Raw genomic sequence first — 27,435 nt, 5'->3', positions numbered from 1 at the left:
TGTATGTACATTCAAAACTTTATTATGGAATACAGTGTAGAAAGCGTTTTCCCAGTCAATGCAAATGGCCTGCACAATATTACACAGTGGAAAACAAAAACCATATATGTATATAATCCACAGAAAAAAAAAGATAGAAAGAAAATCCTGCTTCCTCTTCTACTCTACTGCCCTCTGCTGGGCTTCTACAGAGCACCCTCTGAAAACCAAAGGCCCACCCCACTGCAGCCTCCGTATGTACATCTCGCCTGCCGTTCCCGCTCACGCTTTACTGCCGTTACATTTAGAACAGAGTGAGAGGTCGCCCCGCAGATGGCTTCACCTCAGACTAATGTTTGATCCCTGCTCCGTGAATGGTGAACACATCATATCATCTATGTACAGACTACAGTGCTCTGCCTCTGAGGAGTCAAGTGTGCGACGACGGCAGAGAGGTGAGCATGCCTGAAAGGAGGAGGAGGCGAAGGAGAGGAGGGAGGGAGGGAGGGAGAGGGGGTGAAAATCCATTATATATACAGACTGCCTGCCTGGCTGGCTATCCATCCGGAACTGCAAGTCATTTCCTCCCCACCTCCTCCTCCTCCTCCTCTCCCCTCTCCACCTGCTCTATCAGACAGCAGACAGCGAAATGGTTACAAAAACAAAAAAGAGACATCGCCGGCTTACAACTGGACCAAACACCAGACTGAAAATGACAAACACACACACACACATACACCACCGTCCGTCTCCGCTCGGTGTAACCTTCACGCCCACGTCATGCCCTTTTCAGAAAACACAGCAACATGAATCAAAAAGAAATTAAAGAGGAGGAGGAGGGTAACACAATTTACAAACAGAGATGAAGCTGCCCCCCTCCTGTCGCTTCAGGAACATGATTTAAAAAAAAATCAAACAAAGAAACGTGAACACACTTATTTCCAAAATCACAGATCTCTTTTTAAATGTGTATTTTACATCATATCAAAGCAGAGCCCGTTCATCTAGATTCATATATATTTTTCATCGTTGTTTGAAGTCACGTGATCACGAGAAGATACTAAATGTACAATCTTGCTAGAATGACAATCTATAACGTGAGAAAGGATCTCGAGAGAAAGAGAAAGAGAAAGAGAGAAGAGAGAGAAAGAGCAGCGTCAGATCGTTTTTTTTTTTAGCTTTTTTTCCAAATCCTGTTTGTCTTTGTTGTCATGCACTACATAGGAACAGCTAAGACTTCGGCATTACTTCAGTAACATTACACGCAATTTAAAAAAAGGACTTTACATCAGTTTGACGTTGTTTTTTTCTTTTTTTTTTACCCGCTTTTCATTCTTTTTTGAAAAACAAACCTGGAAACAAAAGAGGAAAAAAAAAAGGAAATAAAAACAGCTCGTTCAGAACACGTAGTGTCGTCTTCAACGCTTTCGTTTCTGGTCTGTGGATATCTGTAAGAGCTTTGTGTGACGTCGCACAGCCCAGCTGTTGTAAGAATGCGCAAAGAAAAGAGGATGGAGGGAGGGATGGAGGAGGAGGAGGAGGAGGAGGCTGAGTTTACTCCAGTGTAGACTGTAGAGAGAGTGCAGTAGTGGTGCAGATCGTGAGGAGAAACTGAGCTTTATTCAGAAAAATCCTCCATTTTTTAAGACTTTCAAAGAACAGGATGAAACGGTGATTTCTGCAAACAAAGCTCAGTTAGCATCCGGCTAATCTCACTGATCAGAGGTCAGATTATCTACACACACCAGCTCAGAGAAACCCCACTAAACTGACCCTGAACCAGCAGAGAGAGGCCTTCATCCCCACAGGGAGGGTTCGTTTGGACGCACTGGGCGGGGCCTCTCTCCACGCATCAGCATGCCCAGACGGAGCGACGCTGGACGCCGTCTTTCTTTAATTAAAAAAGGCGCCTCGCTCCGGGTTACAGTGAACAAACTTGGTGCACGTGCGAGTCCGCCCAGACAGAAAGAAAACCTCGCTACAGTCACTCCATCATCAAAACCACACACTGCATTTCTGAGGGTAGATGTGGGAGGAGGGGGAGGTGCTTAATGTGTGGGGAGGAGATGTTTGTGTTGAACATGTGTGTGTTTATGTGTGTGTGTGTGAGTGTGTGTACATGTGACATTCTCCTCAGTTCTGCATCTGCTCGAAGAACTTGTAGGTGGGGTTCTCGTAACCGTTCTGCTGCATCTTGGACAGGTGGCGCTCCTCGGGGGTGACGGCGGCGTCCACCTGGAGAGAGGGCGAGATGTACGACTGTTAGCGTGGATCAGCACATGAAACGACAGGATCAGATCTGTTTTCCCTTTATTCGTCGAGGTGTTTCTCATGTTTGGAGGGTCGATAAAGAGCATCTTCCTTTCTAATCATCCTCCTCGTTCAAAGAGCAAATGAGAGTTTGGAAACGACAGATGAAGAGAATCAGAACGAGCAGAGCAGGAGACGACCGGGTAGAGGAATCGATAACGTAACACGTTGGATTTTATTCATTCATTAGCTTCACAGAGAGAAACAGCTTGTACACACACACACACACGCAGCGTCAAACCCACAGGTCAGCTGCTCCTCACCTCGATGACTCCGTGGTGGATGGAGGTGTACTGCTTCTTCCTCAGCATCACCAGAGTGATGACGATCACGGTCGCGATGACGACACCGCCGACCATCAGCCCGATGATGGCGCCTTTGTTGGAGCTGACGTCCTCGGCGAAGAAGACCTGAAGGACGGATGAGAGAGCGCTGAGCTACAACTTAAGAAAACCAGGGTGCAGCTGCACAATCTACTTTCTTCCTCGCTCATCTTTCGTTTCCAGAGCTGACTGCATCACCTCATGTTTACTTTCTCCGTGGTCGTAAAAATAGCTGCATCACAGAGTCTAATTCTGCTGCAGGGCCCGCGGAGACGCAGCTAATAAGAAGGAGACATGAGGAGGGGAAACATCCTGGAGGAGAGTTTCTTCCTGAGGCCGCGGGGAGGAGGAGGGGGTTATAAAAAGAGGAGCGTGACTCAGCTGCACAGCACAATACTGAGAGGTGTTATTAAAGATGATTTCAAATCAGAAACAAATAAAAGCTGAAGTGAAGCCTGGAAAACAAAGATAAACAGAGGAGAGGAACAGCAGCTGAGGACGCGTCGAGCTGGAACTTTAAAAACACCTCAAAGTGCGGATAATCGAACAAAAACACATCTTGACATCTCCACACCTCAGCGCGGTGAGTGGGGACTTAATTTCAGGCTCCTCCAGATTAATCCTGCAGAACGCTGATCAGGGTTACGCTGAATATCGAATTAAGGAGGCGAGCTGAGGAGGACGCGCTGGCTGCTCATTGTGAACGTGAGGAATGTGATATGTAATAAAATGTAGGGATTAAGAGATTAAAAGCGTGAGGTGAGAGGAATAAGGTGCGCGGATTTGGATTTGACTGAGGCTGGATTGAGGGGGTTTTGTGCTGGGATTACAAAAGCTGCTGAGATTAAGGCTTGAACGCAGAAACCTGGAGCTGACCGTGAACATATGTGCAGATATACAGGCTGTCAGAGCAGCAGACAGGCGTGACGCGTGCATTATTGTAGTCTCAGCGGACGCTCGTCTCCATGGTGACAACCTTGAGAGGACAAAGTGGAGACAGAGAGTGTGAGAGTGTTTACCAGTTTCTGGTGGTGGACTTCGTACTCGGTGCTCTGTCTCTCCTCCGTCTCCATCCGCAGCTCGGGGAGAGCGTCCATCTTCTTCCCGGTCACTGGCAGGAGGAGGAAGGAGGAGGAGAAAGATCTATTATAGATGCTGACACACACATTTGCTCAGGCACGGACAGTATGTGGCACATACATACTGAGCACACACTGCTGCGGGTCTAGAGGAGTCGGATGTGTGCACAGAAACAGGCAGCGAGGAGGAGGAGGCTTTAAAAACACATCTTGATGTATTTTGAGAAGCGGCCTTACTTAACCCTTGCAAATATTTTTTTAGGCAGACAGGAAACAGAACAAAAGACGCGTCTGAACACAGATTCATGAGGGGGCTTCAGGTTTAAATCCAGCTCAGGAATCTGACGCTGAAACATCTCAACACAAACACATCCCTCCATATGAGAAGATAAAATCCATCCTTTAAGACCTGATTAAAACCCGACATTCAGAGCGTAACAGTTTGAATCTGCAGGGAAACATTTGAGTTACAGCGTAAATAAATAAAAGCGGCGTTCATTATAAATACAACAAAGACTCCACACTCCATCATGCATACATTCAGCCTGCATACATTACATCTAACAGCTTTCTATTTAAAGAGAGTCAACACAGAGGAGGAGGAGGAGTGTGTTTGTGTGTGTGTTTGCAGCGACAAAGACTCATTGTTACTGTTCACACACAGCTTTGGCAAAGAAGAAGTCAACAATGAGGCTTTAGCGACGTGTGCTAATATATGTTCTCATGACAATGACCTCCAGTGAGTCTGATTAACTGCAGAGCGAGCACGCGGTGACGGGACGCGGTGAGGAAGGATTTAGCAGGTATACGACTTCATGAGGAATATTAAATCGCAAATATGTCATGAATGTGAGTGTGTCTCTGGCCACCAGAGGGCGCACTCCTGCAGCAGCAGCATCGTCTCAACAAAATCTGAGAAGGAGACCAACCTGGCCGTGTGGGGACGCCTCTGTCCAGACTGGGGCGCGAGTCCACGGGCTCCACTGCAGAGGAGGAAAACAAAGACAGAGGGGGTTACATGTTTTCATCATTCTGTGTTAGAGCGTTAAAGACCCGCCCTGAGCCGAGTCCTCCGTACCCTGGTTCTCAGTGTTGGGCTGGTTGAAGCTCTCAGGGTGGATGAACCCGACTCCCCCGAACCCCAGCGTGTCCTCCTGGGGCAGCAGCTCAGTCTGACCGTCTCCCAGCTCCTGGTCGGGCATCAGGGCGTCGTTCCCATAGCTCATCCTCACGTCCGTCTGCAGGTTGGCCAGCTGCTGGGCCATCTCCGCCTGCTCCCTCTGCAGGAGCTCTGTGGAGAGGACGGAGGAGTCAAAACACTCACAGGAACATTCCTCTCATGTTTGTGAAAGACGTGAAATCAGCAAAGTCATCACTCAGGGCATTTTCTGCACACTGCTTTCAGTAACCAGTCTCAGCGCCCCCTGCTGGACAGGACAGGCAGCAGCAGTTTGAAGCACATCTGTTTTGATGCGTCTGTTTCTGACTCAGAAGAAAAACTGCTCTGCTCGTTTCTTCACAGACGTGGCGCCTCGCACTGACTGAGCCATCCTTTTTCTGCTCTTCCTGCGTCTGCGTGACTGTGTGTGTGTGTGTGTGTGTGTGGCGGTCAGCACAGTCTGTGACAGTCTCTGAGGCACAGACACAGATGGCTGTGTGACGCATGCACCTCCAATAAACCCAAAAAACCACAGAAACCTTGCTCAGGCAGGGCTGGAGGGAGGAGAGGAGGGATTTATCTTCCTGCTCACAGTTTCATTTCACTCTGAACAGAAGAATTAGGCCAAACGGCTCCCGTGTCCTTATCTATTAAAAAAAAACAAAAAACAGCACAAACGGCTTTTTGAAGGCTGGATTTGGAGCGTTCAATCTCTGTGCTACACGAACACGCTGAGGACAGTTTGTCTCCTCTTGTATCTCTGGTGTCAGAGCAGGAAGGCCGTGTGATGACTGCTGCGACTTTTATTTGAGTGAATCTGGTTTTAACTCACCCACTTGGTCCTGGATGTCGTCGGCCACGCCGGGCACCTTGTAGAGCAGCCCCAGAGACTGGTTCATACGCTCCTCGATGACACGCAGGTGTGTCAGCACCTGTAACACACACACAGACTGTTCGGGAAACCTGGCTCTTCATCTACAGGTCGTTTCATGTGTGTGTGTGTGTGTGTACCTGAGGTCTGATCTGTGCAGCCTTCTTTGGATCCACCATGCGCACGTGCTCGAAGTGTTTGAGGGTGTGCTGCCTGTCCTTCTGCTCGGCGCGCACGTACTTCTTCAGCAGGCTGAAGACGTGGCGAGGCTGCGAAACACAGACAGATGGTTGAGAGCCGAGGACGGCGAGCTGATTTATTTATGTACAGTCTGGATCCAGAGCAAAACTAACGAGTAAAACACCAAGAATCCTAAAATCAATCGGAGCAGAGAAGAGCTGAGCGTGATGTTGAAACTTGCTGATGAGGAGTTTGGAGACGTCAAAGCGCAGAGGATCAAACCTCTGATTGTTCCTGAGATTAAACCCTGTCAGGCTTCGCCGTCTCTTCCAGGACAGCGAGTCAGACGTACCCTGGGCGGGTCCTGCTGCAGTGCGGTCAGGTAGCTCTCCAGGGCCAGGCGGCGGCGGTCGTTGAGCAGAGCCTCCACGCGAGCCATGTGCGTCTCCACCAGCTGCTGCCGCTCGCTGGCGGCCTCCTGCTCCAGAGCCTCCACCTTCTCCTGGAAACGCTACACACACACACACACACACACACACACGCTTGTCAGTTTAAAGGAAAAACACACTGCACGCTTCACTCTCCAATCTGTGCACGCGTGTTTTACCTGGATCACGGCCTTCTTGTCGGCACGTGGGAGATTCTTCGCCTCCCTCTCGGCCTCCTCCCACTCTCTCATCACCTGAGGAGGAGGAGAAGGAGGAGGAAAAACATTCATCACACCTGTCAATCTCCTTCATCTCTCCGCAGGTTCAATCACAGGTTGATTTTACACTCCAGTGAAACATCTCGTTACTCTGTGTGGCGTGGATCTGACGCTTTCACGGCTGTCTGAATAAAACGGGATCATGTCTGCGGAGGGAAATCTGATGCTTCTAGTTTGTGAGGAACTGATTAAAGACGATGATAGGAGGGCACGGCGTGATACAGAAACCCAAACAAACACTTTCTGTTCCTGTTTCTTCTTCTTCTGCACATCCAGTTTCTTCACAAAGACATGACTGTGCCAAATCGTCGCCTATAGCAACCCACGCTAAGACGTGGAGCATCTGGCTCTTTGCTGTAAACAAAACAATTAAAGCTGAATCAGCTCAGCAGCGCCCCCAGGAGGATTGGTTTCTACCTGACACACCTTCCTCCTTCAACACCTCTGTGATGCTCGTGTCGTCTACCTGTGACATCCTCTCGCGGTGCTTCGCCTCCAGGCTTTCCTTCGCCTTCTGGAAGTGTGCGTGCTCGTTTTCGTCAGCAGGCGTCTCCAGGTAGTGGTCCACGGCGTCGGCGGAGCTGGGTGTGGCTGTGGGAACTGCGTCAAAACAACGAAAGGGAAGAGACACCATCAGTGGCACGGCTGTGTTTCCTCAGAGAAAAAAAAACACACACGCCAGATCGGGTTAATAAGGTTAGAGGGAAAATCAGGGGAGAAGGAAAACAGGAAAGCAGCCGCGGCTGGAAGGCAACACCCTCCAAAGCAAACAAGCCTCAGATGACCCAGAGTCTTTTGTTGAAGATTAAAAAAGCCTCTTTTATTTCTGTAACCTCATTCAGACGCTGGAATTCATCCTGCGGGTTTAGAAAGCACAGACGCCACCGCCAGGACTGTAATTGGAGCACAGATAGCGTGAAAGTTGAATTTAATCAGAGGAAAGTTGATTATCTTTCTGGAGTGCTTCAAAAGTAGCTGGCCTGCGTGTGTGTGAGTGTGTGAGAGAGTGTGTGTGTGTGTGTGGAGGCGTGAAGGTCGCTCGTCATGTGAAATTGGTTACGTCTGACGGCAGCGCATGACTGCACCGCGCTCAAATACAGACGAGGTGTTTTTCCTTTTGACCTGAGACGAGGCTTCGTTAGCCGCGTTTAAAGGGTCAGTTCACACAAATAGTATCAAAGTGTGTGAAGCTGGAGCGCACAGGTGTGTGAGGCATCTCCACGACAACATCCACTCCTGGAGGAAGCAGGAATACATAACGCCAACATCAGACTCTCTGTAATTGGTAAATTTTAATGACCAAACATAATAACTCGCTGTGAAAATCATTGAGCTCTCCTCCTCATTTCCACTGTTTCCACTTCTAATCAATCACAGCGACGCCACGCAGCGCGCCGCCGCGTGCTCGGAGCGTAATGATGTATTGATGAGTTCCTCCTTACTGCTACCTTCACATTCCCCAAACCGCCGCGCTCTCATTTGATCTCATTCCAGTGAATTTGATGAATTAACCGCCGCCTGCAACGCGTCAGGGATAACGCGCGGCGAGGTGAGGATTATTGTGAAGCACTTCCTGCCTGGCTGATTTCACGGCTCAGATTCACGTTAAAGGAGTGTATAAGACGACGCCCGTGAAACAGCTGTAAGAATAGAAATGAAATCTGTTAGCAGACACCCGCCCCCCAGTGGGGCAACAAGCATGTCGCCATAGCAACGCTGGAGCAAAACCTGCAGAACGTGAAGCAAACTGAGCATGAAAATGAAGCGTTCCTGTGAGAGCGGACTGTTTTGTCTCGCTGGTGTATTTTAATAGAAATTCAGCTCCAATCTGGTATTCAGACAAACATAACCCAGTACCCGCTCCCCGAGGATCCATCATGGCCGTGCAGTAATACAGGATTTCCTTTTATTGCTCAGGCTTTTCACAAACTCCTCTCCATCACTGCTTCATAAAACACCCCACACCGAAATGAGAAGGAATCCGCCGCCGAGCAGACGGAGGGGACAGACGGTCAGGTTTTAAGAAGCCACCAGGGGACGGCGTGAAAGGTAAAGTCTGTGTTTAGTGCAAACACATTTATTTGTCTGACAGACACACACACAGAGACAGACGGTGAGGGATAAAGTAAAGGTTAGTCAGGAGCGGAGCTGACAGGGAGTCCGGGAGAGGAGCACACCAAGCGAGGAGCGTTTGAGTGGCGGTTAGGTAAAAAAGGTGACTCCTTGAAAACACAGAGGTGGAGGAAGCTGTTGATGAAGTTTTTCTACCTTAAACACAAAGTTAAACTTCCTGTTTGCGTCGTGTTACCACAAACTCTGCCCTACATTTCCCAGAGCGATGAATCTTTCATCGGACAAAATTTCCTGAGATTCTTTCTGAATCAGTTTTAATGAGGACAAATTTGGTTTCAATGCTCTGGAAAAACAAGTGGGACGATAAAAAGAGAAAAAAGAGAGAGTGCTGTGTTTTGAAGGAGTCCGGAGTCAGAGTGAGGGTTAGAGACAAACCAGAGGTGGGACAACGACCCCAGACCGAGCCAGTGAGGAGCTGGTTGGGGTTCGGCTGCCGTCTGCAGGACTTACGGACGCTGCTGCACACTGACAGGCAGTACTCCTCTGAGTCAAAGTTATTCCTGTTGCCTCCGCAGCCGCCGTAGATAAACTGAGCACAGCGGCCCTCCTGGCGGTCAAAGTACCAGCGGGGCAGCATGGCCCGGCACGGACCAGTCTCTGCGTTGGCCCAGCACACATCTTTGGGAACACACACACAGACACACACACTCTTTGTCATCTCAGGTTTACGCCACATGAGTCGTTCTTCGATCCTACGTCACAAGAAGGAACTGAAACACCTCTTCCTGGTTCTAATGGTTCGTAGCTAATGAAAGCTCAGAGATGATGAACGAGCTCGATGAGGAAAATGACGGCAGGAAATGAACGCGTGAGGAGCAGCGTGTCCGACCGTGATCAGCAAAGCAGAAAAACTGTGAAGGAAAAACATGTTTTTAATGCTGCGCCACATTAATCTCAATGTGAAGAAACCTGTCGTAGGATCTGTGCTCCTCCTGGAAACTGGCTCCTCAGGGACCCCCAGGGGCCCCCATAATTAAAAAGGATTACACGTGTGTGTGTGTGTGTGTGTAACAGGAAACAGGAAGCGTGTTCCTCACCCCTCACTACCTCCTCCACAGACTCGGTGGTGGTCGTGGTCGTGGTGGTCGTCATGGCGACATTAGTGGTAGGCTCATCAGCGTCGTCGTCCAGCAGATCCACCACGTCTCCCTCCTCCTCGTCTTCCTCCTCGTCCTCCTCCTCCACCGCCTCCTCGTCCTCCTCGCCGTCTCCGTCACGGTCGTTGTCGAGCACGTCTTCCTCCTCCTCTTCCTCGTCGTCTTCCTCAACTGGCACCACCTCCTCCTCCTCCTCCTCCTCCTCCTCCTCCTGGTTGTCCTCCTCTACCACAGATGGCCTGGCTTCCTCTTGCTGCTCTGCTGGCTCGGGCTCCCGCACCATGCTGGGGGAGGAGGAGGGGGAGGGGGGGAGAGGAGACATATGGGGAGGAATTGTGGGAGGTGAAGGTGATGGAGGAGGAGGAAGGAGGAGGATGGATGTGAGGAAGGAAGGACAGATTTTTAATAGTGACAGAGCTGCAGTTTGCTTCCAAGGAGAGGAATCTGACGCTGGCGGCGGCGTTGGAAATGAAAGTGGATGATGATCTGAGTGCTGATGTATTACTCTGCCGCAGCCTTGCCCTCGTTTATCCCCGCGTTAGAGTGTGTGTGTGTGTGTGTGTACCTGTTGTCGGAGTAGTCAGTCTCCGCTCCGCCCCACCAGACGTCGGAATCATCAGCATCCTGCTCGGTGCTGTCGGCGTCGCGCTCGGCCTCGGCGGGACAGCACACGAACTCCACGCCTCTGAAGCGGTCGATGCCGCACGGCAGCAGCATGCCGTAGTCGTGCAGATTCATGGTGCGGTCTCCACAGGACTGAAAGAGGCCGACAAGAGAAGAGGGTGAAGCCTCTGTGTGCAGCAAACTGAGGCTGCGTGTTAGCGTGTTAGCGTGTTAGCGTCGTACCTCCTTGGCGACTGTGTGCCAGTGCAGGTGGCTCTCACACTGGTCCATGCGCTCCTGGTGCAGGAACTTGCACTTATCTGGAACGAGCAGGGCGTCGCTGACGAACTCTCCCACTGCAGCAGGAAACAAACATGAGCACACGAGCAGCTTCATCTTAACGTCACAGAAACACGTGTGTGAGTCTCACCCAGGCAGCGGTAGGGCACCACGATGTGCATGTGGCTGCGACACTGCTTGCGTCCCTTCTTGCACCAGTTCTGGATGCTGACGGGCTGGTTGGCCTCCACCACGTTGGTGATCTGGAGCTCTGGGTACACCTGCAGAGACAGAGATCTGGATTATACGCGGCATCAGAGCGGATCCTCTACACCCAACTCTTTGTCCGACGTGCATTTGTGTTTGTTCGCAGATATTTCTGACTGATTCCCACTCCCACACCGTCCACTTCATGAGTGCTTCGCCCGTGTAGCTTCCTCCTGTGCTCTTATGGAGGAAAACTGTAAATGGCTGCACTCACATCGCGCCTTTCTCGTCTTCTGACCACTCAGAGCACTTTCAATACAAGCCATTTACCCCGTTAACACACATTCACACACATTCACACGCTGATGGCTCTACTTTTAATGCACATTTACACCACGTTCGCGCGGCCTCCTGGAGCTATTTCATGTGAAGAGATGTTACTCAGTGATTTCTTGGATTTCTGCAGCTCTTCCACCACCAGCATTAACCCGGTGTGTTTCCAAGCAGCAGAAAACTCCTTTAATTACCACATCCTGCCCCCTGTACTCTATATTTTCATCTCCGTGTCTCTGCAGCCTCTCCTCATTCTGCTCCCGTTTGCAGAATCCGCCGTGTTTACCTCGCCGCTCTCCTCAGCCGTGCGTGACATCTGCCTCTGCAGAATATTTCAGTCTCCTCCTCTTCTGTTTCTGGATGCAGATGATAATAATATAAAACCTCCTCGGCTGGCTTGTCTGTGTCAGACTTGCAAAGTTGCTTCTTCAAATCATCTCCATATCTCTGTTTTTCTTTTTGATATTTGAGTTCAAAATGTTTAAAGCCACGAGCGGAGACGGCTTGTTTGTTATCGGCGGGTTTGTAACAATGGGAAGACAAACTTATCTCCCTTTCAGTCTGTCTTACAGGCTTTCAAAGAAATCTCATTATGCATCACCTCCTCTTATCAGACAGCTTGTCTTTGCACGGTGCACTTACGCAGCGATAGCCGACAGCGCGCTGCTGGAACAGTCCCTGAAGTGACGTGCTCTTACTCTTACGTTTGCCGTGTTGTTGTTCTGCATCTGGGTCGCTTCGCCTCACCCTCCCTAATTAAAAGCCAAGCAGAGCCCTAAGTGAAGTCACATGGACTTAAGCAGCTTGTTGGCATGGTGTCATCCTGCCAAATTGGGGATTTTTTTGTGAACAAAAACAAATCTGTTGCAGACTAACCCACTCACTTCTTTCTGCTCTTATTACTCCCAAACAAACACCTCGGAGTCACGACGCTCCACGCAGGATCTTAGTCTCACTACGAAGAGAAAAACAACTCTTTCTGCCTCTAAACTCTCAATGAATCCCTCCACTGCTACCTGCTCAATCACTGTAATTTGCTCTTTTAGCGACAGCGTAACGCCTCGACTGTAAATTACCCAACCCCCAAAAATTCAAACTGAAATGTCGCAACCATAAAGATTTATCACGCAGACTTATTGCTGGCTCCAAACAAAATAAACACTGGGTAATTACGCTTTAAGTATTCCATATATCACGGCGAACGTGGCTGAATGGGAGTCGTTTCTGAGTCATGATTTGGAAATGACCTCCCCTGCAACACTTACCTGACAGTTTACACACTCATACATCCTGCTTCTTTCAGTGCAGATTCACAAACTGACTCCACACACACACACACACACACACACATGCTGTAGCGTTACCTCCTGGCAGTACTGCAGGATGCCCTCCTTGGTGCCGATGCAGCTCTTGCCCGTCGGGTCCGGCTCCCACTTGCCGCTCTGCACGTTGATGTGCATGTTGTATTTACCGCAGAACATGGCCACCTGGGGCTCCGCCAACAGCCCCATGGAAACATCTGTAGGCACCTATGGGTGAGGAAGGGGGAGACAGGGAGACAGGATTTAATGAGATATACCTCTCGTGTTAAATTCTGCGAGCACTTGTGCTGGAAAAACGCAAGACGGATGCAATTAAATTTTATGACTTAGATAGATAGATGGAGGGAGGGGGCGCCGGGAGAGGAGAGGAGAGGAGATTAGCGTGCGAGATGAAAAGTAAGATGAGGTGAGGAGAAAGATGAGGTGTTAAAGAAAGCAGGGTAAGGATGAATTTCTCCTCGGAAATTTTGATTAAACTGCAGAAATGTAAATGTGAAACCAGCTTCAGCGTCTCATTACGAGAGCCGGGGTGAAAATAAACTCTTAGAGCTGGAGAAACAACGTCGTCTTTACTCTTTCCTGTCGCTTGTGGCGGCTCTAACGTTTAGGGATAAGCTCCACTTTCCTTTTCTTCCAGAAAACAGTGATGGACACAAAAATCAATCACTTCAGATGAGCAGAGCGCCTGAAACAAAAGGCCGGAGCGCTCAAATGTGCCCCCTGTTGTGCGTAACCTCCGTGCACTAACACACAACTGTACATTAGTGTGTGTGTGTGTGTGTGTGTGTGGATGCAGTCTTTCCAGGGCAGAGCTGTGTTTATATAACCCCGTGATGATTCATTTCTGTTAGTGCAGCAGGAGCAGGCTGGAGAGTGTGTGTGTGTCACTGGGTGTGTGTGCAAACACAGATTTATTAATTTTGTGTTAATCTGATCCTCTGTGTGTGTGTGTGTGTGTGTGCATAAGGAGGTTTTGTGCAGGAGCTCCCTCAGGAGAGGAGGTGCAGACAAACCGCTGAATGTCTGCATTGTGCTGGCAAATGAGTGAGAACAAAATGGGAGGGAATAAGAGAGGGGGGAGGGAGGGGGGAGACGGAGACAGAGGGGGGGAGGAGAGGGACTCATGCCATTGTGTTCTCCCTAATCTTGTTAATGGTTTTGAAGGCCCTGGCAGGCAAACAAATGTTGTTTTGTGAGATGGATAGCATATTTTTTCCTGCAGACTTGATTCTGTGCGAGCAGCCCGAGGCTTCCAGACCTCTTCCAGGGAGCCAGGAGCCGGTGGGGGGGCCTCGCTCTGGAGCTGAAGACCGGGATCGATTCAGCATCTCTGAGCTGCATGAGTGGAGGATGAACTTCATCTGCTTTATTGTACATCGCTCACACACGCTGACTAGTTTCATACACTTGGCAGAAGAAGATGATGAGCTAATAAAATCAACACCTGCACCGTTGTGAGAGTGACGTGCTTTTTGTTAGAGACGATACCTCGATGCAGAGATGTTATCTTTTCATTTCCAGATCAGATTATCTCTCGTTGTCACTCTTTATTTACCCGCTCTTAACTCTCTAAAGTCAGGGTTGTAAACGCGCAGGCTGCTCATTTTCCACGCGGCAGTCTGTCAGTTAGCATCTCCTTCACAGCGAGGCCTGTGGGAACGTCACTCTGCTCCTGAGACGGACTGTGACAGGCACCAAGAGACGATCCAGGATGGAGTTCATTAACTCCAGGGCGTTAACGATACACTGTGGCTGAGTATGATGGTTATTTTATTACAGTATTGTAAAAAGGTTTGGAGCACAGGTGGCCTGGTGGTTTAGGAAGCGCTACATGAGCCCAGGTTTGAATCCAGCTTGTGGCCTATGTCATCCCCCACTCTTACCCTGTTTTCCTGCTCTATCCACTGTCCTCTTCACTGTCCAATTAAAGTTGTTTAAAAAAGCCCCCAAAATAACTTAAAATTAAAAAAAATACATAAATACATTTAGTAAATGAAAAATTTAAAAATGTAACAATAATAATAATAATAATTATTATTATAATAAATAAAAAATAAAGAAGTTAAAAATTAAATATAATAAAAATATTACAACAATGAAAATGTAAAAAATACTAAAATTATAAAAACTTAAAAATATAGAAAACAAAAAAAATGAAAAAAATAAACTTAAACTAATAATAAAACTCATAATAATAATCATAATTATAAATTAATAAAAAAATAAAAAAGTTAAACATTAAATAAAAAAAATATTAAAACAATGAAAATTTAAAAAATTAAACAGTAAAAACACCAAAATATAAAAAAACAAAACAACTTTAAATGATAATAATAATAATTAATTAAAAAATAAAAAAGTTAAAAATTAAATTAAATTAAAATATTAAAACATTGAAAATTAAGAATTAATAATAAAATAATAAAAACTTAAAAATATATACAACAAAAAAATAAAAAATTAAACTTAAAAAAATATCAAAAATAAAAATGAAAAAAAGAAAATAGTTTTAATGGTTTATGTGAGCTCTAAAGCTGATGTAAGCAGAACCTTGGATGGAGATCTGACTGTGATTTGCAGCCGCTGAGCTCTGCTTACTGCAGCCAAATGTGCGTAAGAACAGCTCAGATCAGGTTACACCACCACGGGGGTCAGAGAAGACCTGCAAAGTTCACATCCTTTACAGTGCAGCACACACACACACACACACACACCCTGCCTCAGCCCTCCTCAGCTCCAACACATGGCAACACAACACTGGTGGCCATCAGCCCTGACACGGCACCATCTGCCCCTCACAGGGTTATTTAGGGGTTCGATTCCCACACTGCCACCTGTGAGTGTGACAAAGACAGAGTCCTGCTCATTAGTAAAAAACCCACGATGAAAGTTTCATATCATCCTCAGAAAGTCACTTTCTTTTAATTAAACGCCATTCTGGACGCCCAGTCTCATTTTGACCTTATCGGGCCACCCGCTGGCCCCTCTGGCCGCACACTGAGGGAGATAAACCAGCTTCCTCTCTGCTTCAGGCTAACGTAGGCAAATCTGCGCCAGCCGCTCGCTGACATTCAAATTCTTTGTGTCATCCTCTTTTGGATGGCAAATCATATCTGCGCCGATCGCGCTCTCTTCCTGCCTCTCCAAAGCCATCTCTCCACCGCTCTGTCTTCTGCTGAAGGAGGAGGAGGAGGAGGAGGAAGAGGAGGAGGGGGAAGGGAACGGCCAAGGCTTTGCTGCGAGCTTATAAATCAGAGTCCCAGGATGATGGCGAAGGCAGGAGCGGGGAGGAGAGAAAGTGAGAGGAGGAACAATAACCACAATGGCGAGAGACGGGGAGAGATTGGAGAACAGATGAATTGGACAATAAGCCTTGGGGGCTCGAGCAGAAGGTCAAGCGCTCGGTAAAGCAGAAAGGATGTGAGGATGGAGGGAGGCTGGAGGAAATCAGAGAGGAGACGGGAAAGTCTGGAGTCAGGGAGAGGTAGTTTAGAGAAGAAGAACGGCGTCAACAGGCAGATCTGAGGATTTATGAGTCCTGATAAATAAATACCAGACACTAAAGACAGAATTAGCATCATAGAGGGCGACAGCAGCCTTCCTTCCTGCCTCTGTCTTCATCAGATCTCAGCTCGACTTGTGCCATCCTGCCAGCCGGTCATCCCGCAGCGAGGGGAGGGAGGAGCAGTAATCTGGGCACTGAGGATTAGGCCGGCAGCCTGGTCAGGAGAAATATCCCCCTTTGGTCTCAATCTGGCATGATAGCCATCGCTGCGGCTCGGGGGAATCAGCGCGGGGAGAGGAAGGCTGACTGACCTCCAGATGATAGTTCAATTTAAGTCAGCAGCAGAAGCCCTCGCCGCACAGCGCCCGGCGCTAATTCCCCCGCTAATAGAATTTACAAGCTACGCAACCAAAGCAGTGATCCATCAAAAATGTTTTCCAGCGTTCCTCCTGCTTTTATTCATCACAATTATCTGATGAAAAACTGCTGCAGCCGGCGAGAGGGAGAGCAACAGAGCCAAACGTCGCAAATGCCACAGAGAGGAGATTTAGCGCAGAGTCAAAGTCCTGACGCCGATTTTGGTCGTTTCTGTTTCTTTAAATGCAAACGATGACTGGGTCAAAGCGGTTTTGAAATGACACGGGCAGGTTGCTTCAGAGGGAGCAGGAATCTTCAATTGAGCTCAGATATCCCTCAAAAATGCTCCCTGCTGAGACGGATCTTTGTGTCCGTCTGTGAATCCAGAAACAGGAGCCACAAAACTGGCTTGATATAAAAAGTTCAGTTGGTTTCTTGGTGTTTTGTGTGTTAAAGGAAGATCCCTGCAGAGTCAGTCTCTGAATAAAACAGTTAAAGTTAAGGGACAAGGCAGGGGTAGACCAGCAACTCCTATCTATGTTGTTTATTCCTTTAAAATAAGCGGAACTTCCCTTTTATCTAACAGGACATACATGCCCCAGTTGTTGATGCTTGGCATGCGTTCAACATCCACACAATAAGTCCAGCAGGAAATGAAATTGTTGTACCCAGAGGGAGACAAAGACAGAGAAGCCCAAAAACATTCAACAGGCGAACAAACAATCTAATAATGCAGGAAAAAATGTAAGTTTGTAGTTGGAGAGCGATTAAAGCCAGATTATTTGCTGCTTCAATTTGACAGAGTGGTTTTACGAAGAGGACGGCGAGCTCGCTGCTCACATGAACGGCCCACACGAGCGCGTGGATTTGAGTTGTGTGATTCAGAATCAGGCAGGTGACCTATTTCCACAGCTGGAACCAGCGACCCAAATCACATCCAGGGAGACATAAGACGCACGCAACGTGATCCGCGCCTCATCATCATGTGTCTGACTGTCATATGCTCTGCTTTAAAGCATTTGTCCCAATTATCAGGACGTCATTCTTGCCAAATCACAAGCGAGAGGAAGAAAGAGACTTCAGCTGCAGAAACTTTCAGAGAAAAAGAGGCCTCGATTTATTCCCATCCGTCTCTGAAGCTGCACAGCCCTCTGCGTGTGGCGCTAATAACTTCCCCTACACATAAATTGCCTCACCGTTTCCATCTCAGAGTCATTGTGTGGAGACACTTGCATAAATTGTCCTGAAATGCGCGAACGAACCCGCTTATGGCTGGCGCCGCTCGCAGATGTGATCAGCAGGGCTAAGAAGCGGCGGGAAGAAGCAGGAAGTGGTTTATTACCCGTTAAATGTAAATGGAGGACTGTCAGAGGAAGACATATTGCATCACACGCTTACAAATAAGTACAGAGGGACTTTGAAACACACACACACACACACTCACAATCTTTGAAGTGTCCCCACGGGCGCCGGTCCTGCGGTGCCGTTAATTGTACAGTCTTATCTGAGTGGCCCAGACCCGCCGAGGGGAGCTGGGTGAAGGTGGAGGAAGAGGAGGATGGAGGGGGGCGTCTTAGATCAACCCTCACCCCAGGGGGGGAGACTCCCTGGAGAGCGAGATGTGTCACACACACACACACACACTTGGACACACATGTTTAGCTGCGTCCAGGCTCGCTGCTAATAAGATGAGACCTGATGGTCCGAGCTGGGACACGATGTACCACAGTCAGCTGGAGGAAGAGGAGAGGAGAGGAAGATACTGGGAGCAGGATCTCTTTGTGTGTAACTTTGCGTGTTTCCCTCGTTACATGTTACGTGTTTCATTAAAGCTCCACCTCAGAGTGAGTAATCAATCAGATCAAACGGAGCAGAGGCTCGGCTCTCTGTGGGTTGTTTACAAGCTGCATCTCTGTGGGAATCTGTCTGCTGAGCCGAGGAGGGTGTGTGTGTGCGTGTGTGTGACGGCTGAATAAGATAAGACTGGCAGGGTGACAGGAATACACACACACACACACGAATCACAGAGCGGGTCCTGCTGTTACTTTAAACCTCAGATCATCTTTGACTGGACTGAAATGTGTAAGCATCCCACTCAGCGCACTGTGTGTGTGTGTGTGTGTGTGTGTGTGAGAAGCGCTACCTGACCCTCATGTTTGGGAAGCAGATCGAGTGGAAGTGTTTCACTGATTACAGGGCGGACTTCCCTTCGCACTCCCCGCCAGCCGAAGGTTCAATTACAGAGCAGAAGAAGAAAGCGTGAGGGGAAGCTCTGCCCTGAGCTGTGAAAGAAAAGATTAAAAACTGGGCTCGTCCTCCGAGCGGAGCTGCCAGGCCGACGCGAAGAGAGGCGGGTGAGGTTATGATGAAACTCGAGCACCTTGAGAAACGCAGCGTGCATCCCATCATGCTCATCCAGGCGTTTCTTATAGCATCAGATCGAAGCAGTCTGGGATAAATATTGATCTGCTGAGGGGCTTAAAAAGGTCAAACTGACATGATGGGAGTCAAACGCACTTTAGATTATAGTTTTATTGAGCTCTGCATGCGTTTCAAACACAAGGGGGGTGAATTTAAATATTCTAACGGCACACGCTGATGAAAATCTGTGCTAGCCTAAATCGTAGCATCACCCTTCTTTAAAGTGTGACCTTGAGCTTCTGAGAAAGTCTTCAACCTGACGTCTGACAAACTTCAACCACACCCAGCTCCTTCATGTCCCTGCACGTCTCATCCTCCAAACTTTCCACTGACTCTGCGAGGAGCGCCTGGCTTGGTGCGACGCTTCATCTTCGTTCATATTCAGCGCGGTTAAGCTTGGTCCGTCTCAGGGGGGAGTTCCTCGGGAATTAGCATCTCAGACAAATCTGTCTCAAATCTGATTAGAGGTGTGTAAAGAAAAAGAGTTCTGACTTCTGCCCACTTAATTTGTCTAGACGTGATGGAGGGACTTCTGGTTCCCTTAGTTATAATCACCATGGCGACGGTGCCGGCGCTCAAACCCAGAGGGAACAGCCTGTTATAACCTCCCTCTGTCATCGCTGCAGCAACCTGAGGCAAGAGCATTATCCAAGTCAGCCGGGAGCGGGAATTTCATCATCAGGTTGGTTTGGTAAGGGTGTGTGTGTGTGTGTGTGTGTGTGTGTGTGTGTGTGTGACTCTAATGAACGTTAAACAGAATCATGGCTGCCTCATTTAGGGACCGTCTGCTAAAGCGGCTCTGACCTCGCTGGTGTCCAGCTGGGAGGCATCCTGCAGAGGACGGCCAACAAACACAGATGGAGGCGTGATCCACAAACACACACACACACACACACACACTATAACACATACACACACACAAAGTGATCAGACTGTGAACTTTGGCTGCTGCTTGGATCAAAAATTACAGCAATCTGTCGACAATCACACCCAAATATTTGCAGCAGGATTTATGATTTGGTTTATGGATTTGCTGACAGGATGTGGAAACTCCCGGAATGTGAGGCACGCTGATGATTCCTCTCACACCTTTTTGCAACATCTTACATCATGTCCAGGTCCACGCGCTGCATGCACGGACGTCACCCTCTGCAGAAAGACTCATTATCTGCAGCAGGAGCGTCTTCATTCACTGATTACGGCTGTGTTGACTTTCCCAAAAGGAAATGAGTAATTATGCTTCCTCATAATTAGCCATCTGCATCAGGCTCACATGCTGGAAAAGCACAACACAAACAATGACAGCGAGGTTTTCTCCAGCATCAATCTCAGAAGAGGTGCAATCAAGACCAGGGAAGACTTTCTGTCCCTGAACTCTGCAGAGCCTCGCTGAGAAACACGGAGAAGTTATTTCACAACTTAATGAGATTTGAGGTTTCTCTTCATCAGTGTGAGTCATTGTGAAACCCAGGCCTGGGGCTGCTGATGGGTGTGTGTGTATCTGGGATCATTATGCTGCACTCACACGGGTTCAGACCACAAACCTGGAACTGGTTTCCTGGAAGATGAGGTTCGGCATGTGCAGGATTTACACAATAAGTGTAGAAACGGTGATCCAGGGTTGGAGTGTGGTGAAGTGGAGGTTTCATGCACACACAGGTTTCACTCAGCATCCCTCCCCACAAACACAGGAAGTGTGCTTCTCTTATAGAGACCAACAGGATACGGATCCAGAAATAGCAAGGCCGAGTCAAGAATACTCGCCCGCTTTCTGACGCAAATCTCCGTCTCTCTACTCTCTCATTTACACCCACCACACACACAAACACACCACTTGGCATTTTAAGCAAGTGTTCCAATTTCACAGTTGGACTCCGAGAGGACTCATCATGAACAATTGATGGCGTGTCGCCCGATATGAAGAGGTACTATAAACCCTCTGAACCGTGAATCCCGAGCCGAGGGCACGCGGCACATCAGTAACACCCCGTACGGATGACACAGCGTTTCAGAGCCAAGGAGAGGGTGAAAAATGAGAGAGGTGGGAAGCTGTGGAAGAAAAGCACGACGGGAATAACACACAGCAGCCTAATTATAGTCCAGGCACAGAGCACCTGGTGGAGACTGCAGAGCTATGGCAACCCTGAACACCCAGGATGGAGAGTGGACCATGGGGAGACGGAGGTGAGATCATCTCTGTGTACGAGCGATGAAAACAAGGAAGAAGTTGACGCTTCTTCAAGGATTAAACATCGAAATGAGTCAGCAGGATTTACAGATAAAATTAATGGAGCAAAAAACAAGAAACGCTGGAAAGAGTGAGGAAAAACGATGCCTCATTAGACTCTAGAGTCCAACTCTTTCTCCAGATGCATGATGGGAAACCATCTCACAGTCTATTTGCAGTCTTATAAATGTTGACCCTGTGATACACCCAGCTTCTGCAAAATGTAAGAGCCTGTGACTAAAACGTCAGACTTCAGTCTTTTCAAAAAACCCTGCTGAAGACGCTTCTTCTTCTAACCTACTTTGCTGCGCGGTATTTTTAGTTCAGAGGTAGCGAATATGCTGTCAGCCTCTCAAGGCCGAGCGACTTCAAGCCGGCCTCGGAGCGCTCGACCCGGTGAAATGTCAGAGCTCGTAGACTCAGACGTGATGCTTTAACATCCTCTGGTTCGTTACACAACGCGCCACGAGCCGCCTGTTAGACCGGCTGCAGCGTTAACTCAAACACCTGCAGCATGTCAGAGTCACGCAACATGTGGTGACAAACATGTGATATATTATGACACATAAAGACTGCGGTGACATGTGAGGCTGAACCCTCACATCTTTATTCATGCCCATCCTTCACACGCTCGTAACGTGGCGTCTGTGTGATGAAATCTGTGATCGAATCAGGATTATATCAGCCTTGGTGAGATTATCTCAGCTGAGGTGGAAAGGTGGAAGGTCAGGAACGCACCGCGGCCCTGACGGACGCCTGTTACAGACGCCAGTGATGGACGTGAGGCTGTAAAAGCTCTGCTGCTGTGACGCTCAGCGTGAAACAGTGGGAGGATGGAGGTTATGTGTGGCTCTCTGTGCGGCTGCTGAGTAATTGCGCGGGTCAGGGCGGCGCGTTTCTCGGCTTATTATTCAGATTCGGTCCCAGCAGCTGCTTACTCAGCAGCAGTGAATTGAAGAGTGTGTCGTGGTGGCGCACTGCTGATATTTACAGATGGAAATAACGCTCGGCTGGTGATGAATGGTGCTGCCTGGTGGGAGAGTGGCTCTAATACGAGGTGTGGGAGGGAGAATGTCGTGTTCCCTGGAGACAATCAGGCGCTAAAGATGGAGGGGTGAGGATGTTTGAACTATTACATCCAATTATGAAGCCGTCACAGGAGGAAGAGGCGAGCGGGACACAGAGGAGGGCTGACTTTAAGTGAGTTGCCATAAGTTAGTCAGCAATTATTAAAGCTCCTGTGAGGAACTCTGAGATGGGAGAATCTGAGTGGAGCCGAGTGACAAAAACACAACAAGAACAGCAGCTGTCAATCATCGTTAAACGTGACGTTAAACCTCATTTTTAACCTCTTTTTACTACTAAAAAAGAACAGATATCTTCAAATCACCACAATAATTGAAAGTGATAAACATTTCTGCGAGGTAAATTAATTTTTAAAGTTTCACCACAGCCCATCTGGAATGACTGGAGAGACAGGTTTTTTGACCTATACTCCAACCAGCCACCAGAGGGAGCAGTTTTTGTGGCGCCCTCACTTCGAGCTGCGCAAGATGACGTCTATTTTTTTTACAGTCTATGATTACACCTGGCAGTTAGTTTGTTTGTAGTAGTTACCATGGTAACGGAGTGCGTGGGCTGAAGTGAATTCCAGAGGATGAAACAGCTCACTAAGAAATGCAGTGAAACAGCAGGCCTGAATTAACGATCAGACGTTTTTTTTTTCACATACATGATTTGGGGACATCGAATTTCTAAACTAATTGACTTTTAAGATTTCTAAAAACACAATATTTCACTTTTAAGGTGCCGAAAATCTCAAACTCTACTGAAAGTCATCTCACGCATGAAACAGCTGCAGCAGCCAAACTGTTTCCAAACAGCGCTGCTTTTCTCTTTGTGACACTCAGAGAATTGGACTCGTGACCTGAGCCCCAAACTCTCTAAAACTCATTCTCTGAACAGTGACCCGTGTGCCCCCAAGATCTGTTCTCCGTCCAACATTTCAGACTCTAATTGCATCGTGCTGCTGGTAGCAAAGTGTGAAACCTCTCGGCTCAGACTGCACTGTACATCAAAATGTTCTCCACGGTTAACAAGAGAGGAAGCTCCGATTCCTCTGCGATCTGACGCCTGTTGGATCTCATCAAACCTCGCTGCAGTCATCTGAAGGATCTCATTCAGAGGCCAGGTTGCGGTGCACAAAGCGGCCTTTGAGGGACACAGGGAACAGGATTCCTAACGTGCTTTGAAAAAGGGGGGATGCTACCTTTCAGATATTACAAAGGAGACAGAGAAGGGGAGAAAGACGGCCGAGAATAACGACAGAATTATTTTCAGAGCTCCCAAACTGCTGATTCACGCCTCCACAGAGAGGATACCTGTGGTTTCATTAAACAGACAGAGGAGCAGGCAGCACACACATCAGCGTCACCTCTGTTTTCAGGCGCCATGACAACAGAAACAACAGTATCAAAAGGTCAGGAATTCTTTTCTCCAGGACAGACGAGGGGGAACAGCGGGGACATTAATTGGGAGCGTTGCTTGTTGTTATTGCTGTTGACACAACCAAGATGGACAATGTGCGCTGGATCAGGAGATATTTACAGCCAACTCTTCTTAGAAATGAAGGATTACAACAAAAGAGGAAAAAAAACAGGGAGTGATCAGGACAAAATCCTTTCATGTCTCATTACGAAGAGGACATCCAGTCCTGTCGTATGATAATATCCTCTGTTTACTGAGATCAGGAATGACAGGCTCTGGAGGAGCATGACAAACACATTTCCCTGCAGGGACTTGTATGTTGGCGCCGACTTTTCTTGTTTGTGAGGTTGTAACTGCAGATTGAAGTTTCATTACCATCCAAATGAACAAAGAGCATCAACCAGGCTGATGTGAAGGGATCAAAACGCTGGTTTTTGAACACTTAACAGGCAAAAATCTCAAAATTTTTCCTCCAGCAAGAGGAACTAATATTTGCTGTGCATACACACAACCACACCGTTTGGCTGTGATTTAACAGCTCACACGAGAGCTGAATTTACAGCTTCATCATGTCAGGACGCTACAAGAAAGCTGCATTTCAAATGCTCGTTTCTTTAAATGGAGTTTGGTTGTTCACGTCTGTTCATGTCTCAGTCTCACAGCTTGAGCCTGTCAGGACACAAATTTCTCTCCCGGAAGTGGTGGATTCTGAGACAGATCTCCTGATGCTGCTCTGTGCATATTTGGGTTTCTGCTGATCCCTGCGCCGTCTTTGTTAGCTTCGCTTTTAGCTCGAACACAGCGTCAGACACACCGCATACCCATCAAAAGTTTTCTTATGCATAAAAAACGAGTCAGATTCACCTTGTTTGTCTTTCTGTGCGTATCCTGAAAGCCCTGGGATAAGCTCAAAGTTCACACACTCACTCGCTTTAGTGTTTGTCAAGAGGCACTCTGGGAAATGCAAATTACAAACTGAAGTAGAAGTTTAAAGCCGAGGCAGGCAAAAGCAGCTACAATAAAAAGTAAAATTAGAAAATGGAAAGATTTAAGTGTCGGGTGGATCTGTCCTTCAAAGACTTGAAACTGCAGCGTGAGCAGCAGAGAAGGTGCCAGAGAGAAACCCTGGCATGCCAACAGGCATAATGGCATTAAACTCACTAATAAGGGGAGAGGGCTGGTCCGCCCCGAGCTGAAAGACTGCAGTATGCACACAAACAGACCGCCTGCACCCATCCAAGAGCCATTTCCCAAGGATTTACAAACACACAAAGGCTGGCATCCAAGTCCCACGCTCCACACTGTGGGCCGAGCAGAGAAAGCAGCTTCCTCGATCTGTGTGTCGAGGAGTGTGTGTGAAGGCTATAAATAAGCCCAAACAAGATCAAAAACTTCCAACATCTCAGTCTGAAGTCTGATTTAATCTGACTTCTTTTAGCCCTGAACATTTAAACAACTTCTTCTATCACATTTCATCGCTCCTGCCTTTGAAGCTCCCAATGTAAACACACAACTCCGAGGGGTACGGATTATTTTGAGTAATCTAAGCAATGGGTTATAAAGAAAGCTGAAGCTTTGCTTGCTGAGGGGCCCAAACTGCTCATTTCAAGTGGCCTGATTACAGCCTACGTGCAGGAAACAACAAGGTCAGCTGCCACAGTCCACCTGATTCATCTGAAGGAGGGAGAAAGAAACAAAAGCTGACCAGAGAGGGCCAAGACACAGGAACAGGAGGCCTAAACGGAGAATAATAGCCATTGTTTGGCTCTATTGAGCTTTTACGAGTAACATATTTATCATGTATTCAAGCTGTAATTGTTACAAGAGATCCCAGAGACAGTATTGAGCAGCAGCTGCTCCACGACCACAAATGGAGGTCCTATCTGAAACACTGCGGCTACCAGTGGTTACTGGGGATTGTAATCTATCTCACAACAAAACCACAATGAGGAAGCTCTGACAAGACATGCACCAACACGATTTATTTACACCATTTCCCTGCAACACTGAGACAATTACAGCTGTTTTCATCATCTACAGTAAACGTAATGTCATAAGGAGAGTCAGGAGAAAGAACACAGATATGACTCTGTAGTGGAAACCACTGCATAGATACCATGTCATAATAAAGACCACCAAGTCGTACGTTTAAATGCTAGCATCTTTACCTATTTTCTCATTGAGTCAGCTTCAGGCTTCCATATCACACCACACAAATTGCATCAGTGGTATTTAAATCACACTGACATCAGTGAAAAATCCCCTTGGAAATCTGCAACGGAAACCACATTAAAAAGAGGAACTGAATCTTAAATCTGTCATTTAGATGACAAGTTTACTCAGTACCAAGAGTTAAAAATAGATGTCTATGTTCACAAAGGGATATTTTTGGCTTTAAAAATGGATGGGCAGAGATTTTATGGCACAACCATCACAGTGAAGTTATTACTAAGGAATATGCAGTATTTTATTTGATAACAGTATCACACAAAGCCAGGCAGCGACAAAGAAAAGGGGGTGGAAAGGCAACAATGATAGTCTGAGCTTCTGTTTCCCGACCCTCTCCATAAATGCTGCAGTGCACCGCCGCCATCTTACTTCTCTATCCTCCTCTCTCCTCTGCCCTCTGACTCAAATACATGACAAAACCTCATTAATCTTTACATTTCACTAATACTGTCATCGCCACATACTCATTCACAAGGCTTAAAATCATTACACGGCGTCAGGTCTTCACAAAGAGGCCACAAGACGTCTTATTTACTTATTTTAATTCCCAAAACACGCCCACTCCCTCGAATATAGCCCTCGGGATATGGAAAATGAGACAATACGCTTTTGTGTTATTCAATACGATAAGTTTAGAAAAATATCTTTTCATGAATTACAGCAAAATGCGCATTTTTGGCCTGTACGGGTGCTGCCATTCAAGCAAGGGAAAACAACATTTTTAGACATTTAAAATCAGGGGGAGATGACTATTTCTGGATTTAAACTGACAAAGTAAAGGATCACCTTTAAACTACGGGTGTTCTACATAATCCTTATTGTTCTATCATCTCAATTAATCAGTTATTGACACTTAAAAAAGAGGCTTTGCGTGTAAAACAGGCAACACGAAGCATCGGAGTTGTGTAATATCAAATCAAGGCGAATGTTTTGCTGCATTAGGAGACTGTAAGAGGGAATAATTCACATATAAACGAATAATACTGAAAATATAAAATGTTACGTGATAGTGTAGTAACAACGGAATAACATGACAAATCCATGATTTACATTCGATGTAAAAACGGCGACGGTTTAGCACTCGTTTCCGGTTGAATCCCTCAATGTAAAATAGAACACAAATTACCTTCATTATTTTCTTACAATTTACTCTTTAAACCTAAGTAAATAATTTCTGCTTCCGTATGATAAAAAAATCAATCCCAAAACGTATATTTTTTGACTAACGACTGTTGTTTTCGCGCCTCTGAAGAGACCGTTCTTTTATTTTGAAGGTAGAACAATTAGGCTTCCGGTCTAACGGTAGCTAACTGAAGCTAGGTTTTACATCAATATGGTGGAGAACACACATTTAAACGGTCAAATAAATGATTTTCCTACCTCAGCAGCCAGGGCAGAAGCCGCTATAGCCAGCAGCAGTAATGCTACTCGGTCCCCCATGGCGAATAACCGACACAACGCTCCGTAAAGCAGCGTTTCTCCGAGCTGTTTCAGGGTTTCGTCGGCTGAGAAGAGTGTGTTCTCAGCGCCGGTGACTCCCGTTGTCTGATGGTGAGAGATACCGAGGCTGCACAGCTGCTCGGATCACCTGACCGCAGCGGAGTGGGATTAACACACACTCCCAAACA

General features: G+C 47.5%; 1 protein-coding gene across 2 annotated transcripts; it reads right to left on the bottom strand.

The window, feature by feature from the left end:
- appa (amyloid beta (A4) precursor protein a) lies at window positions 1-27,435 on the bottom strand. 2 transcript variants are annotated; one of them, XM_074664609.1, is made up of 17 exons: window positions 27,188-27,435; window positions 12,624-12,788; window positions 10,871-11,000; window positions 10,684-10,796; window positions 10,403-10,593; window positions 9,778-10,121; window positions 9,191-9,358; window positions 7,074-7,207; window positions 6,509-6,583; window positions 6,254-6,412; window positions 5,862-5,990; window positions 5,683-5,782; window positions 4,770-4,982; window positions 4,621-4,674; window positions 3,632-3,723; window positions 2,553-2,699; window positions 1-2,214 (listed from the first exon to the last, which is right to left on the bottom strand). In XM_074664609.1, exons 1-17 carry the CDS (start codon window positions 27,245-27,247, stop codon window positions 2,113-2,115), a joined length of 2,376 nt encoding a protein of 791 aa, XP_074520710.1. In that variant the 5' UTR covers window positions 27,248-27,435; the 3' UTR covers window positions 1-2,112. The 2 variants fall into 2 exon arrangements, with proteins under 2 accessions (XP_074520710.1, XP_074520711.1); XM_074664610.1 differs by lacking the exon at window positions 9,191-9,358 and having other exon boundaries at window positions 27,188-27,426.

The sequence above is a fragment of the Halichoeres trimaculatus genome, unplaced genomic scaffold (genome assembly GCF_033239565.1).
Source record: "Halichoeres trimaculatus isolate MK-OKI-2021-1 unplaced genomic scaffold, fHalTri1.1 fHalTri1_scaffold_24, whole genome shotgun sequence".
NCBI classification, from domain to species: domain Eukaryota; kingdom Metazoa; phylum Chordata; class Actinopteri; order Labriformes; family Labridae; genus Halichoeres; species Halichoeres trimaculatus.
Note: the sequence above shows the minus strand (reverse complement) of the source record. Positions and strands in the feature narration are given on the sequence as shown.

Bases quoted from the DNA above. Each gene is read 5' to 3' on its own strand.
- appa (XM_074664609.1), bottom strand. From the start codon at position 27,247: ATGGGGGACCGAGTAGCATTACTGCTGCTGGCTATAGCGGCTTCTGCC. The intron at 9,359-9,777 runs GTGAGGAACACG...GTGTTCCCAAAG, and splicing joins TGTGGAGGAGGTAGTGAGGG to ATGTGTGCTGGGCCAACGCA. The intron at 4,675-4,769 runs GTACGGAGGACT...CCTCCTCTGCAG, and splicing joins GCCCAACACTGAGAACCAGG to TGGAGCCCGTGGACTCGCGC.